General features: G+C 40.8%; 1 protein-coding gene across 1 annotated transcript in view; it reads right to left on the bottom strand.

Moving 5' to 3' along the window:
• The window catches only part of LOC140193965 (arf-GAP with SH3 domain, ANK repeat and PH domain-containing protein 2-like), a 268459-nt gene that overhangs the window by 188965 nt on the left and 61773 nt on the right, over positions 1 to 17721 (bottom strand). Inside the window, exon 2 of the mRNA XM_072251199.1 lies at positions 14596 to 14668. Coding sequence (XP_072107300.1) covers positions 14596 to 14668 — 73 coding nt within the window. The remainder of the gene's footprint in view (positions 1 to 14595; positions 14669 to 17721) is intronic.

The following is a 17721-nucleotide window of genomic DNA, read 5'->3' as shown; positions in this document are numbered from 1 at the left end:
TATATAACAGTAGTGCAGCCATTAGAAATCACTATTTTGGTTTGCAGATTCTACAACTTCAGCTATCATTAAATACTGAAATCCGCAAGTTATTCTCTAGGACAGTGGTCCTCAACCACCAGGCCGCGGACCAGTACCGGGCCACAAAGCATGTGCTCCCAGGCCGCGAGTAAACGATATGATTTGGCGATATGAGTCAGCTGCACCTTTCCTCATTCCCTGTCACGACCACTGTTGAACTTGAACGCACGTGTCATCCATGTCAGTGTGGGAAGAAGATCAACTCGAGTTTGCAAATGACAACGGGCTGAAAAGTACCTTTGAAATAACATCTCTGCCAGCATTCTGGATCAAAGTCAAGGCTAAATATCCTGAGATAGCCACGAAAGCACTGAAAACGTTGCTTCTGTTTCCAACATATCTCTGCAAAGCGGAGTTTTGTGCAATGAATGCAACAAAAACTGAATTGCGGAATAGACTGGACATAAGGAACCCCCTTCGAGTATCGCTGTCTCCCATCACCCCTCGATAGGACCGTCTTGTTGCAGGGAAACAAGCCCAGGGCTCCCACTGATTCAGCGATATTGGTGCGTTGCAATGATTTTATATGTTCATATGGGGAAAATATGTGTTGTGTGTTTAATATCCAAATGTTACTTAAAATGTTATGATGCTATTGACTTATAAGTGACTTATAACTGACTTATCACTATATTCATGCGAGGAAAATATGCGCTGTGTTTAATAAATTCATTAGATAAACCCTTTTAGAAACGAAATTGAGTGTATTAGCCACTTATAAGTGACTTATACTCAACTTATCACCTATATTCCAGTCGTGATTAATACCACACCAACCCCCAGGGTTGCCTACTGTCCCGTATTATCTGGGACATCCCGTATATTGGGCTAAATTGGTTTGTCCCATACGGGATCGCTTTTGTCCCGTATTTCTCCCGCTAAGGTACAGCGTTCCTATGAAACCTTTCGTGCCAAAATGGCATAAAGCGAAGAAGCAATTATCATTAATTTATATGGAAAAAATTTTTGAGTGTTCCCAGACCCAAAAAATAACCTACCAAATCATACCAAATAACACATAAAACCTAAAATAACACTAACATATAGTAAAAGCAGGAATGATATGATAAATACACAGCCTATATAAAGTAGAAATAATGTATGTACAGTGTAGTTTCACTGAACAGAATGGCCAAAAACAATTTGTAGAAAAAAATCAGCACGTACACGCATGCGCACACAGATGTCCGTGCAAGGCTTCATGGTCATGGTGGTCTTTCTCAGGGTTAACACAATATATTTGACTGCTACTCTTGTCCGTTGGCAACCCTACCCCCCTCCCCCCCACCCCCCACCCCCGGTTGGCCAGTCCGCAAGAATATTGTCAATATTTAACCAGTGCACGGTGCAAAAAAAGGTTGGGGACTCCTGCTCTCGGATAGTCCAAACACAGCATCTCAAGGACATCATTGAAAAGCACTACACACAGTGAAGTTGGTTCATCAGCAAGATGAGAATTAAACTTGCCACAGAAATAAGCCTTGTACATTTCCATTTTTAATAATTTGATCTATTAATTATTTGCAATCATAGTATCTGGCATTAAAACATACACTATTCAGAATCATGCAATCTTTTGAATTTTACATTTTTAAAAATCTGATCACTTTACTGTGCTCATTTTTCTATTTTCTGAATCCAAGCGTCCTTTTGCTTTTCCATTCATAATCCATTTGGTATCAATTTCATCCACTCTTACGGTACAGCAAACTCTTCACCAAGAATGACAGGTGAAATAGAAAATGGCATTTTTAAACATTTCAAATTTGCATTAAGGATTTGATGAAGAAAGGTTACCAGGATGGATTACACTTGCAATGAGTAACCTGAAGACAGAATAAATGCCAAATAAAGTTACATAACTCAAACTTACATAACTCAAACTTACATTCTTCAATACACATTTCATTGTATTTGTAATTTATATTTTAGGTTTCCTACAGAAATTCAGGAGAGAGTGCAAATAACAGTGATGATAATCAGCAGCTTAGGTATCATTTCAGCGAGTCCCAAATGCTGTACTACCTGCCCACAATCAAGGCTAATTCTGTTTTAGCACTGAAGAGGAACCAGGAGTTAGAAGGGAAAAATGCAATTGATGTGGTCTATGTGGGAACCAGCGATATAGATATCATCATCATCGACAGGTGCCATGCCCAGTTTGAGCTTTGACTGCCATGGCCCACGCACTCTGTTTCGGGTCAAGTGAATCAATTCATTGGTATTCATTTCCAGTTCTCTGGCTGCTGTCTCCATCATCATTTGTCTTTGCCTTCCTCTTGCTTTCTTCCCTTCAACCTTTCCCATAATTACCGTGCATTCTAACTCCTCTTCCCTAATCACATGTCCAATGAAGTTACGTTGCCTTCTTATGATCTCATACATTTCTCTTTTTGTGTTTGCTCTGTTCCTCCTTAGATATTCGTTTCGTCCATGATATTCTTTGCAATATAGATAGCACAAAGAAAAAGAAGTCCCGCTGATGGCAGAGGAGTAACTGGGGTAGAAATTAAAAAGCAGAAACACAAAAGGTAGGAATATCTGGTTGACTACAATAATGGTTTGGAAATTGGTAAGTTCAAAGATTTGAATGCATGGTTTCAAGATTAAAATGGGACATTGGCAACAGTACTGGGAAAAAGGGAGCTGTTCGGTTGGGATAGACTCCACTTATACGAGGGTAGGTTTGGCACCCAAACAAATTGATAAGTTGTAGATAAGGCCTTAAACTAAATAGTAGTAGAGTGGCTTCAGCTGAGGGGAAATATTAAAAGTATAGAGAAGAGTCAAATCAAGTGCAGTGTAGCAAAATAGGCAAAGATAACCAGAGTACATCAGGAAGAGATTATACAACCATTGTTGGTAGAATCTCAGGTTGTGACAAGAGGGTGTACAGGAGTGAGATATGCCAACTAGTGAAGTGGTGCCTCAGCAACAACCTGGCACTCGATGTCAGTAAGATGAAAGAGGACTTCTGGAAGGGCAAGATGAAGGAACACATACCAATCCTCATAGAGGGATCAGAAGTGGAGACAGTGAGCAGTATCAAGTTCCTGGGTGTTAAAATCTCTCAAGATCTAACCTGGTCCCAACATACCGATGTAGTTATAAAGAAGGCAAGACAGTGGCTATACTTCATTAGGAGTTTGAAGAGATTTGGTAGGTCAACAAATACACTCAAAAATTTCTATAGATGTACCATGGAGAGCATTCTGACAGGCTGCATCACTGTCTGGTATGGTGGTCTACTGCACAGAACGGAAAGAAGCTGCAGAAGGTTGTAAATCTAGTCAGCTTCATTTTGGATACTAGCCTACAAAGTACCCAAGACATCTTCAGGGAGTGGTGTCTCAGAAAGGCAGCGTCCATTATTAAGGACCTCCAGCACCCAGGGCATGCCCTTTTCACATTGTTACCATCAGGTAGGAGGTACAGAAGCCTGAAGGCACACACTCAGCGATTCAGGAACAGCTTCTTCCCCTCTGCCAACCGATTTCTAAATAGGCATTGAACCCTTAGATACTACCTCACTTTTTTAATATACAGTACCAGTTTTTTGCATGTTTTTAATCTGTATACTGTAATTGATTTATTATTTTTATTTTTTTTCTCTCTTCTATATTATATATTGCATTGAACTGCTGCTGCTAAGTTAACAAATTTCATGTCACATACCAGTGATAATAAACCTGATGCTGATACATGCAGACATAAAACTACAGGTCTGTGGAAAAATGGTACAAGGACAAAACTAAAGATGTATAATCCAATATCCATAACAGATCTACATAAAAAGTGCCCACGTTTGCAAAGGTATTAAATATTCTAGAATACTTTTTTTTATATAAAAAAGGAGAACCTGAAATAGAACCAAGAGTGAGGTACTCAAAATTTTTTTTAAGATAAAAGCAATAGTCAGAAGTACCTAGACTAAAAAATCAAGTACAGGAATCATAAGACCATAAGACATAAGAGCAGAATCCTCTTTGTGATTTTTATACATGACCTAGATAAAGAAGTAGAAAGGTGGGTTAGTAAGTTTGCTGATGACACAAAGGTTTGGGCCTGTTGTGGATAGTCTGAAGGGTTGTCAAAGGTTACAGCAGGACATCGATAGGATACAGAACTGGGCTGAGAAGTGACAGATGGAGTTCAACCCAGATAAGTTGAAGTGGTTTATTTTGGTAGGTCAAATCTGAAGACAAAATATAGTATTAATTGTAAGACTCTTGGTAGTATGGAGAATCAGCAAGATCTAGGGGTCCTTGTCCATAGGACACTCAAAGCTGCTGTGCAGGTTAACAGTGTTGTTAAGAATGCGGATGGTGCATTGGCATTCATCAACTGTGGGACTGAGTTCAAGAGCCATGAGGTAATGTTACAGCTATACAAGACCTTGGTCAGACCCCACTTGGAGTACTGTGCTCAGTTCTGGTCACCTCACTATAGAAAGGATGTGGATACTCTACAAAGAGTGCAGAGGAGATTTACAAGGATGTTGCCTGTATTGGAGAGTATGCCTTATGAGAATAGGTTGAGTGAACTTGGCCTTTTCTCCTGATTGGATGATAGGTGACCTGATAGGAGGTATATATGATGATGAGAGGCATTGATCGTGTGGATAGCCAGAGGCTTTTTCCCAGGGCTGAAATGGCTAACACCAGTGGGCAAAGTTTTAAGGTGCTTGGAAGCAGGTACAGAGGGGATGTCAGGGGTAAGTTTTTCACACAGGGAGTGATGGGTGTGTGGAATGCACTGCCAGTGATGGTGGTGGATGCGGATACAATGTGGTCTTTTCAGAGACTCTTAGATAGGTACATGGAGCTTAGAAAAATAGACGGCTATGCGCTAGGGTAATTCTAGAGTTTCTAGAGTAGATTACATGGTTGGCACAACATTGTGGGCCGAAGGGCTCATAATGTGCTATAGATTTCTATGTTCTAATTAGGGCATTGGCCCATCAAGTCAGCTCAGCCATACCTTTTCCCCTCTCAACCCTGTTCTCCCCACTTCTCCCTGTAACCTTCGATGCCCTGACTAATCAAGAACCTATCAACTTCAGCTTTAAATCTATTCAACGATTTGGCCTCCACAGCCATCCATACCAATGAATAGTACGGATTCACCATTCTCTGGCTAAAGAAATTCCTCCTCATCTGTTCTAAATGAACATTCCTCTATTTTGAGGCTGTGTCCTCTGGTCCTAGACTCCCTTACCAAAGGAAACATCCTCTTCGTAACCACTCTATCTAGGTTTTCCAACATTTCCCCCCCCGCCCCCGATTCTTCTAAATTCCAGTGAGTACAGGCCCAGAGTCATCAAGCACTCCGCTTATGTTAACACTTTCATTCCCCAGAATCATTCTCGTGAACTTGCTCTGAACCCTGTCCAATGCAGCACTTCTTTTTTTAGACAAGGGGTCCAACAATACTCCAAGTGCAGTCTGACCAACGCCTTATACAGCCTCAGCATTACATCCTTACATTCTAGTCCTCTTGAAAAGAATGTTAATATTATATTTGCCTTCCTTACCACTGATTCAACCTGAAAGTTAACCTTTTGGGAATCCTGCACAAGGACTCTCAAGTCCTCATATCCTGCAAAATGATACTCATGAGGTAGTAATGAGGGAACAAAGAAATGGCAGATGAACTTAATAAATACTTCACTGCTTCAGTCTTTACTATGGAAGACACCAGCTGTATGCCTGAGGTCCGTGAATGTCAGGGAGCAGGAGTGAGTGCCATTACTATTACAAAGGAAAAAATGCTAGGCAAACTGAAAGGTCTTAAAGTGGATAAGTCTGAACTACATCCCAGAGTCCTGAGAGAGTTTGCTGAAGAGATAACGGATGCATTGGTCATGATCTTACAAGAATCACTTGATTCTGGCATGGCCCCGGAGGACTGGAAGATTGCAAATGCCACTCCACTCTTTAAGAAAGGAGGAAGGCAGGAGTCCATTATTAAGGACGAGGTTTCGGGGTACTTGGAGTCTATATAATAAGTCAAAGTCAGCATGGTTTCTGTAAAGGGAAATCTTGCCTGACAAATCTGTTAAAATTCTTCAAGGAAGTAACAGGCAGGGTGGACAAAGGAGAGGTAGTGGATGTCATTTACTTAGTCTTTCAGAAGGCACTTGATATGGTCCCACACAAGAGGCTGCTTAACTAAATAAATTACTATGATGTTAAAGGAATGGGCTTGGACAGAGGAATGGCTGACAGGCAGGAGGCAGTGAGTGGGAATAAAGGGGGCCTTTTGTGGTTGGCTGCCAGTGACTAGTGGTGTTCCTCAGGGGTCAGTATTGGGACTGCTACTTTTCACATTGTTTGATAATGATTTAGATGGTGGAAATGATGGCTTTGTGGTAAAATCTGCAGATGATACAAAGTTAGGTGGAGGGGTACGTAGTGCTGAGGAAGCAATGCGATTGCAGCAGGACTTAGACAAATTGAAAAAAATAGGCAAAAAAGTGGCAGATGGAATACAGTGTTGGGAAATGTATGATAATTCAGTTTGGTAAAAGGAACAATAGTGCAGACCATTATCTAAATGGGGAGAAAATTCAAACATCAGAGGAACAAAGGGACTTAGGCGTCCTCATGCAAGACTCCCAGAAGGTTACTTCCCAGGTTGAGTCTGTCTGAAAGGAGGCAAATGCAATATTGGCATTTATTTCAAGGGGAATAGAATATAAAAACAAGGGGATAATACTGACGCTTTATAAGACACTTGTGAGGTAGTACTTGGAGCACTGTCAACATTTTTGGACCCCTTATCTCACAAAAGATGTATTGTCTTTGGAGAGAATCCAGAGGAGGCCCACGAGGATGATACTGGAAATGAAGGGGCTAACATGTGAGGAGATTATAGCAGCTTTGGGCCAATACTCAATGGAATTTAAAAGAATATGTGGGGATTGCATTGAAACCTACCGAATGTTGAAAGGACCAGATAAGGTGGATGTAGAGAAGATGCTTCCTATGGTGGGGGTATCCAGAACTAGAGGCCACAGCCTCAAAATTGAGGGGCGACCTTTTAGCCAAAGAATGGTGGATCTGTGGAACGCTCTGCCACAGACTGCGGTGGATGCAAAGTCCATGCATATATTTAAGGCGGAAGTCAATCATTTCCTAATTGGTCAGGGCTTCAAAGGATATGGCGAGAAGGAAGGTGTGTGGGGTTGAGGGAGATCTGGAATCAGCCATGATGGAATGATGGAGCAGACCTGATGGGTTGAATGGACTAACTCTGCTCCTACGTCTTATGGTCTTAAGAAAAAAAAATACCTTCCCCTGTGGAATACCACTAGTCGCCAACAACCAATCAGTATCAATTTTGGATAGGACAAATAAAGCATTACTAGCATTCACATTTTCTCTCTCCATTCTCCTACTCACAAACACTAATGGTAATATGGCATATAAGAAAATTCTATTTGAGTTTTTTCAGGCTGTAACTTGTAAAATGTATATGTGCAAAAGAGTTGCTGCATTTTGGATTTTCAGAAGATCTTTAAAAAGCTGTCACAAAAGTAATTTCACAAAATTGGGAGACAACATACGTTTTGGTAGAATACTTGAACAAATTTATGGTGGCATGGTTAAAGAACTGGGAGACTGATGTGTGATGTACCACCAGATTAGGTTCTAGTGGCCATCCTGTTCACTATTTATATTCGAAGTATTCCATCTTCCAAACTTGTTGATAGTATAATGCTAAGTGGAATTGTGGACTACAAGGATGATGTAGAAACACTTCAAGGGAATAAAGATTAATTAAGTGAATAACCATGAATATGGTAAGTTAAGTATACCGTGGAGAAACAGTGTCATCCATTGGTAGAAAAATTAGAAAGGCGTTTTTTTTTAAAAAGATGAGAGATTGAAAAAGCTTGGCTTTCAGTGATTTGGGTGTCCTTGTGCATAAATCCCTGCAATTGCAGCAATAGGAACTAATTGGCTATGTATTGCACGAGGATAAAAGTACAAAAAAACCTCTTACTCCAATTACATAGGGCCCAGGAGTGACAATATCTGGAATATTGTGAACAGATCTGGTAACACACTCAGGGAAGGATGCCCTTGAATTAAAGGGCATGCATCAAACGTTCACCAAATTTATTTCTTGGATTGTATGTTGCTCATAGGAGTAAACAACTAAACTGGCTTATACTGGAGCTTAGTAAAATGAAATAAATTGCATTGAAACATACAACATTCTTAGAGAGCTTGACAGCATAGATCCCAACTTAACATCTTACTTGGCTGCAATGTCTAGAACTAGGAGTCACAGTCACAAAATAAAAGATTGGCCATTCAGGAGAGATGAGTACAAGTGAATGAGAAACCATGCTGAGAATTTACACAAGCAATACAATTGTATTTTAACATCCACCAGACAAAATTCCCAAACCAAATATGAACAGATGTGTTTACTAATAACTGATTGCAATGAGATAACCAAAAACAGCAGCACTACTGATTCAAATTCTTCAGAAATTCTGCAACAAATGTTTTGATCATTCAAGCTTCCAAAACCTGTCCCAAATGAATCATTAATTTACTTGCAATTCTTCTGAGCTAGTAAACTGCATCTAATACTGTTTCCTTTATCATAAGGAAAGCAGATACAGTTTGGGTAAATATTTTGCTGAACACTTCTATGCAGTACACATACAGAGAGCCATGCAAAAGTTTGGGCACCCCTGGTCAAAATTTCTGTTACTGCGAATAGCTAAGCGAGTAAAAGATGACCTGATTTCCAAAAGTCATAAAGGTTAAAGATGACACATTTCTTTAATATTTTAAGCAAGATTACTTTTTTATTTCCATCTTTTACATTTTCAAAATAACAAAACAGGAAAAGGGCCCGAAGCAAAAGTTTGGGCACCCTGCATGGTCAGTACTTAGTAACACCCTCTTTGGCAAATATCACAGCTTGTAAATGCTTTCTGTAGCCAGCTAAGGGTCTTTCAATTCTTGCTGGGGGGATTTTCTCCCATTCTTCCTTGCAAAAGGCTTCTAGTTCTGTGAGATTCTTGGGCCGTCCTGCATGCACTGCTCTTTTGAGGTCTATCCACAGATTTTCGATGATGTTTAGGTCAGGGGACTATGAGGACCATGGCAAAACCTTCAGCTTGCACCTCTTGAGGTAGTCCATTGTGGATTTTGAGTTGCGTTTAGGTTCATTATCCTGTTGTAGAAGCCATCCTCTTTTAATCTTTGGCTTTTTTTTTTTTACAGATGGTATGATGTCTGCTTCCAGAATTTGCTGGTATTCAATTGAATTCTTTCTTCCCTCTACCAGTAAATGTTCCCCGTGCCACTGGCTGCAACACAAGCCCAAAGCAAGATCGAACCACCCCCATGCTTAACAGTTGGAGAGGCGTTCTTTTCATGAAATTCAGCACCCTTTTTTCTCCAAACATACCTTTGTTCATTACGGCCAAAAAGTTCTATTTTAGCTTCATCAGTCTACAGGACTTGTTTCCAAAATGCATCAGGCTTGTTTAGATGTTCCTTTGCAAACTTCTGATGCTGAATTTTGTAATGAGAAATTCATGAATTTTTTGGAGAAAAAAGGGTGCAGAATTTCATGAAAAGAAAGCATGGGGATGGATCGATCATGCTTTGGGCTTGCATTGCAGCCAGTGGCCCAGGGAACAGTTCACTGGTAGAGGGAAGAATGAATTCAATTAAATACCAGCAAACATCACATCGTCTGTAAAAAAGCCGAAGATGAAAAGAGGATGGCTTCTACAACAGAATAATGATCCTAAACACACCTCAAAATCCACAATGGACTACCTCAAGAGGCGCAAACTGAAGGTTTTACCATGGCCCTCACAGTCCCCCGATCTAAACATCATCGAAAATCTGTGGATAGACCTCAAAAGAGCAGTGCATGAAAGATGGCCCAAGAATCTCACAGAACTAGAAGGCATTTGCAAGGAAGGATGGGCGAAAATCCCCCAAACAAGAATTGAAAGACACTTAGCTGGCTATAGAAAGCATTTACAAGCTGTGATACTTTCCAAAGGGGGTGTTACTAAGTACTGCAATGCAGGGTGCCCAAACTTTTGCTTCGGGCCCTTTTCCTTTTTTGTTAGTTTGAAACTGTAAGAGATGGAAATAAAAAAGTAATCTTGCTTAAAATATTAAAGAAATGTGTCATCTTTAACTTTATGCCTTTTGGAAATCAGGTCATCTTTTACTCGCTTAGCTATTCACAGTGACAGAAATTTTGACCGGGGTGCCCAAACTTCTGCATGCCACTGTACGGAACACTCAGCTTCCATTCAAGTGATAGTTTAAATTCTTTAATCCACTCCCAATCTGAACTTTCAGTCTTTAAATTCCAATACAATTTTAACAGGATCAGCACCACATCTTGGGTTAGCACACTGCAACCTTGAATTCAACAATCTCAATCACCCATTTCCAAATGCAGGTTTCTTCTTCTTTTCTGGCATTTAAAAAGTAATTTGCCTCCTCCTACTTACACCGTGCCTCGACATGCCTTATGCTACCCATTAAACTTCTGTAACCACCACCAACTATCATTCACTCCTTCTTGGTCTCCATCCAGCACAAGCTTCCCTTTTGTCCTCCCCACCCTTCTCCACTCTCTGTGTGATTAAAAACCTATTTTTATCTTCCACCACTTCTGATGAAAGATAAAGGTTATGAAGATTAAAGATAGCTTTTCTTGTTACATGTACATTGAAATATACAGTGAAATGTGGTGTCATTTGCTTCTATGACTAACGGAGTCCGAGGATGTGCTGGGCAGCCTGCAAGTGTTGCCATGTTTCTGGCATCAACATAGCAAGCCCACACTTACTAACCCATATATCTTTCTTGCCACATTCCAAACAAGAGCACCCCCAGAGGTAACCTACATGGTCACGGAGAATATACAAACTACTTTGAAACAGCAGTGGGAATTGAACTTAGATCGTTAGCACTGTAAAGCATTACGCAACTCTGCTGCCCAAAGATCAGTAACATGAAACATAAATTGCATTTTTCTTCACTGACCTGGTGACCAGAATCAGAATGAGGTTTATTATCACCGGCATGTGTCGTGAAATTTGTTAACTTAGTAGCAGCAGTTTAATTCAATACATAACTTAGAAGAAAATAAATAAATAAATAACAGTATATGTATATTGACTAGATTAAAAAATCGTGCAAAAGCAGAAATAATATCTTTTAAAAAAGTGAGGTAGAGTTCACGAGTTCAATGTCCATTCAGGAATCAGATGGCAGAGGGGAAGAAGCTGTTCCTGAATTGCTGAGTGTGTGCCTTCAGGCTTCTGCACCTCCTACCTGATGATAACAATGAGAAAAGGGCATGCCCTGGATGCCAGGGGTCCTTAATAATTGACACTGCCTTTCTGAGACACCACTCCTTGAAGATGTCCTGAGCACTTTGCAGGCTAGTACCCAAGATGGAGCTGACTAAATTTACGTCCTCTGCAACTTCTTTTGGTCCTGTGCAGTAGCCTCCCACCCCCCCATACCAGACAACGATGCAGCCTGTCAGAATGCTCTCCACGGTACACCTCTCGAAGTTTTTGAGCGTTTTTGTTGACATGTCAAATCTCTTCAAACTCCTAATAAAGTATAATCGCTGCCTTGCCTTCTTTATAGCTCCATCGATATATTGGGACCAGGTGAGGGCCTCAAAGGTCTTGACACCCAGGAACTTGAAACTGCTCACTCTTTCCACTTCTGATCCCTCCTTCGTCTTAACCTTCCTGAAGTCCACGATTAGCTCTTTAGTCTTACTGGCATTGAGTGCAAGGTTCTTGCTGTGACACCACTGCACTAGTTGCTGTATTTCGCTCCTCTACGCCTCTCGTCTCCATCTGAGTTTCTACCAACAATGGCTGTATCATCAGCAAATTCATAGATAGCTACGTCTTGCCACACAGTCATGGGTATAGAGAGGGTGGAGCAGTGAGCTAAGCACACACCCCTGAGGTGCACCAGTGTTGATTGTCAGCAAGGAGGAGATATTATCACCAATCCATACAGACTGTGGTCTTCCGGTTAGGAAATAGAGGATTTAATTACAGAGGGAGGTACAAAGGACCAGGTTCTGTCACTTCTCAATCAGGATTGTAGGAATGATGGTAGACATCCCACCTCTCCCGGAAGATCCGGGAGTCTCCCGCATATCGATAGTGGCTCCCTGACGCCCGGAAATTATATACAATATCCCGGAAATAGATTTTTTTGAGAGGGAGAGGGAGAGCGAGCATCCTGATTGGTCTCCCTTCGTGCTAAGAGTGGTCTCCAACTACCGGGCCACGAGGAAACAATATGGTTTGGCGATATGAAACGATATGAGTCATTTGCACCTTTCCTCATTCCCTGTTGCGCACTGTTGAACTTGAACGCACGCGAGGTCATTACCCGCGCGTCATCCATGTCAGCGCGGGAAGGAGATCAACTCCTCAAGCTTGTAAATGACGGCTGGCTGAAAAGTATGTTTGACATAACATCTCTGCCGACATTCTGGATCAAAGTCAAGGCTAAATATCCTGAGATAGCCACGAAAGCACTAAAAACGTTGCTTCCATTTCCAACATCATATCGCTGCGAAGCAGAGTTTTCTGCAATGAATGCAATGAAAACTAAATTGCGGAATAGACTGGACATAAGGAACCCCCTTCGAGTATCACTGTCTCCCCTCACCCCTCGATGGGACCGTCTTGTTGCAGGAAAACAAGCCCAGGGCTCGCAGTGATTCAGCGATATTGGTGTGTTGCAATGATTTTATATGTTCATACGGGGAAAATATGCCCTGTGTGTTTAATATCCAAACGTTACTTAAAATGTTATGATGCTATTGACTTATCACCTATATTCCGGTCGTGATTAACAACCCCCCCACCCCCCATCGGCCGGTCTGCAAGAACATTGTCAATATTAAACCAGTCTGCGGTGCAAAAAATGTTGGGGACCCCTGCTAAGTAGACCTATCAGTTTTCTCTGTGGGCAGGCTTCACAGTCGACCTCAAAAATAATGAGTGTTGCTCGCTGCACTGTTTGCAACAGTGACTTTTCTATTGTCCATGGTGGGTTAAAATGTAAAAGACATGTTGAGGTGAGTTTAACAGGTGTCATTACAGCATAACTAACATTATTTAAACTAGCTGGTTAGCTGCTAAGGAGCTACGCTATTGATGTCCTACATGATGAGGCCAAGCTCCCTGTAGACTTGCTTAAAGTTGTAATAGAATAAACATGATAATATAAGCACATATTTTAATGTCATATTTGCTGCATATACCCAACTTGGTTTACAGATTAGACAAAATCACTAAACAAAGTATTACATACACCCTTGGAGGTCAATGGGCGGGGGGGGGGGTTGCAATATGGTGTTGCGGGGGCGGGGGGGGGCTACCTCCCTGAAATGAGTTTTTGCAGGGTGGAATGTCTGTGATGGTGTTAAATGCTGAGCTATAGTCGATGAACAGCATCCTGACATAGGTCTTTGTATTGTCCAAGTGGTGTAAGGCCATGTGAAGAGCCATTGAGATTGTGCCTGCCATTGACCACTTCCAGTATTTTCTCTGCTTTCATTTCACATTTCCAGTGTCTGTAGTATTTTCCTTTTGGATTTAGAGTTTTACTTTCAGTGGCCAACTTCCACTATTTGTAAAGGATAGGATGTCAATAACATCGTGTATCCAAAATTCAGTTCCAAAGGATCAACACTCTTTGAAATCTTGGCCTGATTTTTTTTTAAGGCCCTGTAAAACAAATAGGCCAACTATTTCTTCTGCTACAGCTTTCAACATCTTTTTCTCCTGGAAATATGCATTAATTGGAAATCGAAAACAGAGTAATGTCCTTTACAGGAAATGTGACTTGTGTAAACAGGAAAACCCACTGAATTCCATATAATCTTAACCAAAAAGCACATTTAAATAGACAAGTCAGTGCAAAAGCATGAAGTGAAATACAGGGAGAAAATATAACACAAACGCACACAAGAGAAAAAAAAGACTATAGATTAAAAGATTAATTTCTAATGCCAGAAGCATTGTTTTGCAATTAAAATATGACTTCTTCATGTAGGTATAGGCCCTAATGTTTCTGGTGTGTTTTGATGGACGTTTTTAGTCCACCAAACAAATCAGAAGCATTAGCCTATACAGGCAATACACGTTCTGCATTGCCATAGCATACACAGTACAGCAGAGGAATTTGAATATCATCATCCTTAGATCTACATTTAATTGCATACATACAATCAAAAGATGTTATCGAATTCATTCTTTAATATTGGGTACAACACCAATCATGTTATTTTTATTGCAAAATCCATGGGTTTTTTTTTTGCAGTTTATCCAAAAGCTCCTCTGAGTCAAATGTGTTATTTTGGTTTGGGAACACAGGAGTACATACATTCTGAGCACATGCAGATCAAACCAAAAGGATACCCATGCCTTACTCCTTCACTGCATCCAAGTATTAAAGCAGTTCTCACCTAGTCCAGATGTGTAAATAGCTTTAACAGATTTCTTCATCTTTTGTAATACTCCACGATCCACATCTAGCGCCTAAAAAAAAATCAAAAAGTAAAGCCATTAACATCAAAACTTAAACAAAGTTTGATCATGCACTGTAGCTTATTAATTTAGGTCAGGAACTGGAAAGGATTTTACCAGATGGAAAACTAATATTTAAGCATCAAGGCAGACTGAAATATTATTTGTAGTTGACTGAAACCAATTAGTAACTCATTAATAAAAGCATGATAATTTTCAATTCCTTGATTTGAAAAGTTGATCTACAGCTCTCTGCTGTTCCGGACTCTAATAACACAAACCCAGAACTAGGAAAAGAGGCAACATAATTACCTATTGTGCAAGCAGCAAATTGTTGATCATCATTGGCAGAAAACCCGAATTAGCTATGCTAACCTATATGAATCTATTAAATACTCATTAACACTTAGTATATGCTTCATCAGCTTCAATACATTGACAGTATTTATGAATGACATGTTGGAGGCCCAATGTCTGTGGGTCTGAGTCTGGAGCCAATGACTCCAGTATTCTACTACCAGGGAGGGACTACCATCAGGGATTTTTTCTCAGTTAAGGATGCCTTCATAAATTCATCTCCATTCAGTGCCTGAAACACAATGACATTCAAGACATTAATTAATGGATCCACAAGACTAGAGTTAAGAACAACTGTCATTACTCTAATCTTTTTAATTTTTCTTACCACAATGCTGCATCTCACCAACAGAAAAAAAAAGCTTTTGTAGAATGGAGTGTAGCCACAGGGGGAAGAAATATCAGATACCGTTAATGTCCATGATCTGCATCTAAGAAGCAAGGCCACATCAACATTACTTAGTGTTGTGGACCTGCAGTTCATAGACATTGCTTGAAATTACAAATAAGTAATTTGAAGCCCATAGGAGAACAAGCCTTTTACAAACATCCACGAGCACCATATATAAAGGCTGACAAGGAGACCCTAAAAAAATTGGATCACTTTTAACATCCTAGAAGCACTTCAGTGAATGCAGCAAGGGTTTTGACTTTTGAGAATTAGAATAAGGTTTAATATCACTAGCATATGTCATGAAATGTGTTGCCTTTGTGGCAGCAGTACAATGCATACATAATAATAGAGAAACATAAATGTTAATTACAGTAAGTGTGTGTGTATTTTTTAATAGTTAAATAAGTAGTGCAAAACTAAAAATTTACAAAGTAGTGAGGTAGTGTTCATGGGTTCAAAGTCCATTCTGAAATAGGATGCAGAGGGGAAGAAGCTGTTCCTGAATCATTGAGAGTGTGCCTTCAGGCTCTTGTACACTCTCCCTGATAGTAGTAATAAGAAAAGGGCACGTCCGGGGTGATGGGGGTCCTTAATGATGGATACCACCTTTCTGAGCATCACTTCTTGGAGATGTCCCATATACTATGGAGGGTAGAGCTCATGATGGAAGCTGCCTGAGTTTACATCTCTCTGTAGCTTATTTTGATCCTCTGTAGTGACCCCACACGATAGCAGACAGTTATGCAGCCAGTTAGAATGCTCTCCATGGTACACTGTAAAAATTTGTGTCTTTGCTGCTCAAACTCCTAATGAATTATGGCCTCTGTCTTGCCTTCTTTGTAGCTGCATCGATACATTGGGCCCAGGATAGATCCTCAGAGATTTTGATACCCAAGAACTTGAAATTGCTCATTCTTCCCACTTCTGATCCCTCTATGAGGACAGGTGTGTGTTTCCTCATCTTACCCTTTCTTCAAGTCTGCAATCAGTTCTTTGGTCTTACTGAGGTTGAGTACAAAGTTGTTGCTATGACACCATTCAACTAGTTGGTATATCTCACTCCTATATCCCCTCTCATCGCCATCTGAGTTTCTGCCAACAAGGGCTGCATTGTCAGAAAATTTATAGATGGCATTTGAGCTGTTCCAAGCCACACAATCATGGGTGCAGAGAGAGCAAAACAGTGGGCTAAGCACACATGTCTGAAATGTCCCTCTGACTATACCCCTTGCCCATCCTCTGGGTTTTTCCCCCTCCCCCTTTTCCTTCTCCCTGGGTCTCCTGTCCCATGATCCTCTCATATCCCTTTTGCCAATCACCTGTCCAGCTCTTGGCTCCATCCATCCCCCTCCTGTCTTCTCCTATCATTTTGGATCTCCCCCTCCCCCTCTCAAATCTCTTACTAGCTCTTCCTTCATTTAGCCCTGACGAAGGGTCTCGGCCCGAAACGTCGACTGTACCTCTTCCTGGAGATGCTGCCTGGCCTGCTGCGTTCACCAGCAACTTTGATGTGTGTTGTCTGAAATGTGTCAGTTTTGATTGTCAGTGAGGGGGGGATATTATTTCTGATCGGCATAAGCTGTTGTCTTCTGGTAAGGAAGTTGAAAATCCATTGCAGAGGGAGGTACAGAGGCCAAGTTTTGGAGCTTATCAATCAGAATTGTAGAAAAGACTGTTAAATGCTGAGCTGTAGTCAATAAACAGCATCTTGACACAGGTATTAGTATTGTCCAGGTGACCAAAGGCCACGTGAAGAGCTGATGAGATCACATCCGCTGTAGAAATATTGTGACGATAGTCTAATTGCAGTAGGTCCACGTCCTTGCTGAGACAGGAATTAATTTTAACCATAATCAACCTCTCAAAGCATTTCTTCACCATAGATGTGAGTGTCACTAGATGATACTCATTAAGGCGGCTCACTCTGCTCTTCTTGGGCAAGGTATGATTACTGAATTTTTCAAACAGGTACAAACTTCTGACTGTAGAAATTAGAGATTGAAAATATCTTTGAACACACCCACCAGTTGATTGGCACAGGTTTTCAGAGCCTCTTAGGTACTCCATTGAGGCCTGTCACCTAGCAAAGGTTCACCCCCTTGAAAGCCAGTTTGGCATTGGCCTCGGAGACAGGTTTATATCAGGTAGCATTTTACGACAGGCAAAATGAACCTGTAGCAAAATGGTGTCAGCAACCAGCAGCAATGTTTTGCAGACAGCTCACAAAATACTGGATACTGCTCTTTCTGAAAAGCAATCGCTAGTCTGCAGCGTGTTATTTCCATTTTAAGGATGTACTTTTGAACCAACTAAA

The sequence above is a fragment of the Mobula birostris genome, chromosome 2 (genome assembly GCF_030028105.1).
Source record: "Mobula birostris isolate sMobBir1 chromosome 2, sMobBir1.hap1, whole genome shotgun sequence".
NCBI lineage: Eukaryota > Metazoa > Chordata > Chondrichthyes > Myliobatiformes > Myliobatidae > Mobula > Mobula birostris.
The sequence above is the reverse complement of the archived record's forward strand: the minus strand, read 5'-3'. Positions and strand labels throughout refer to the sequence as shown.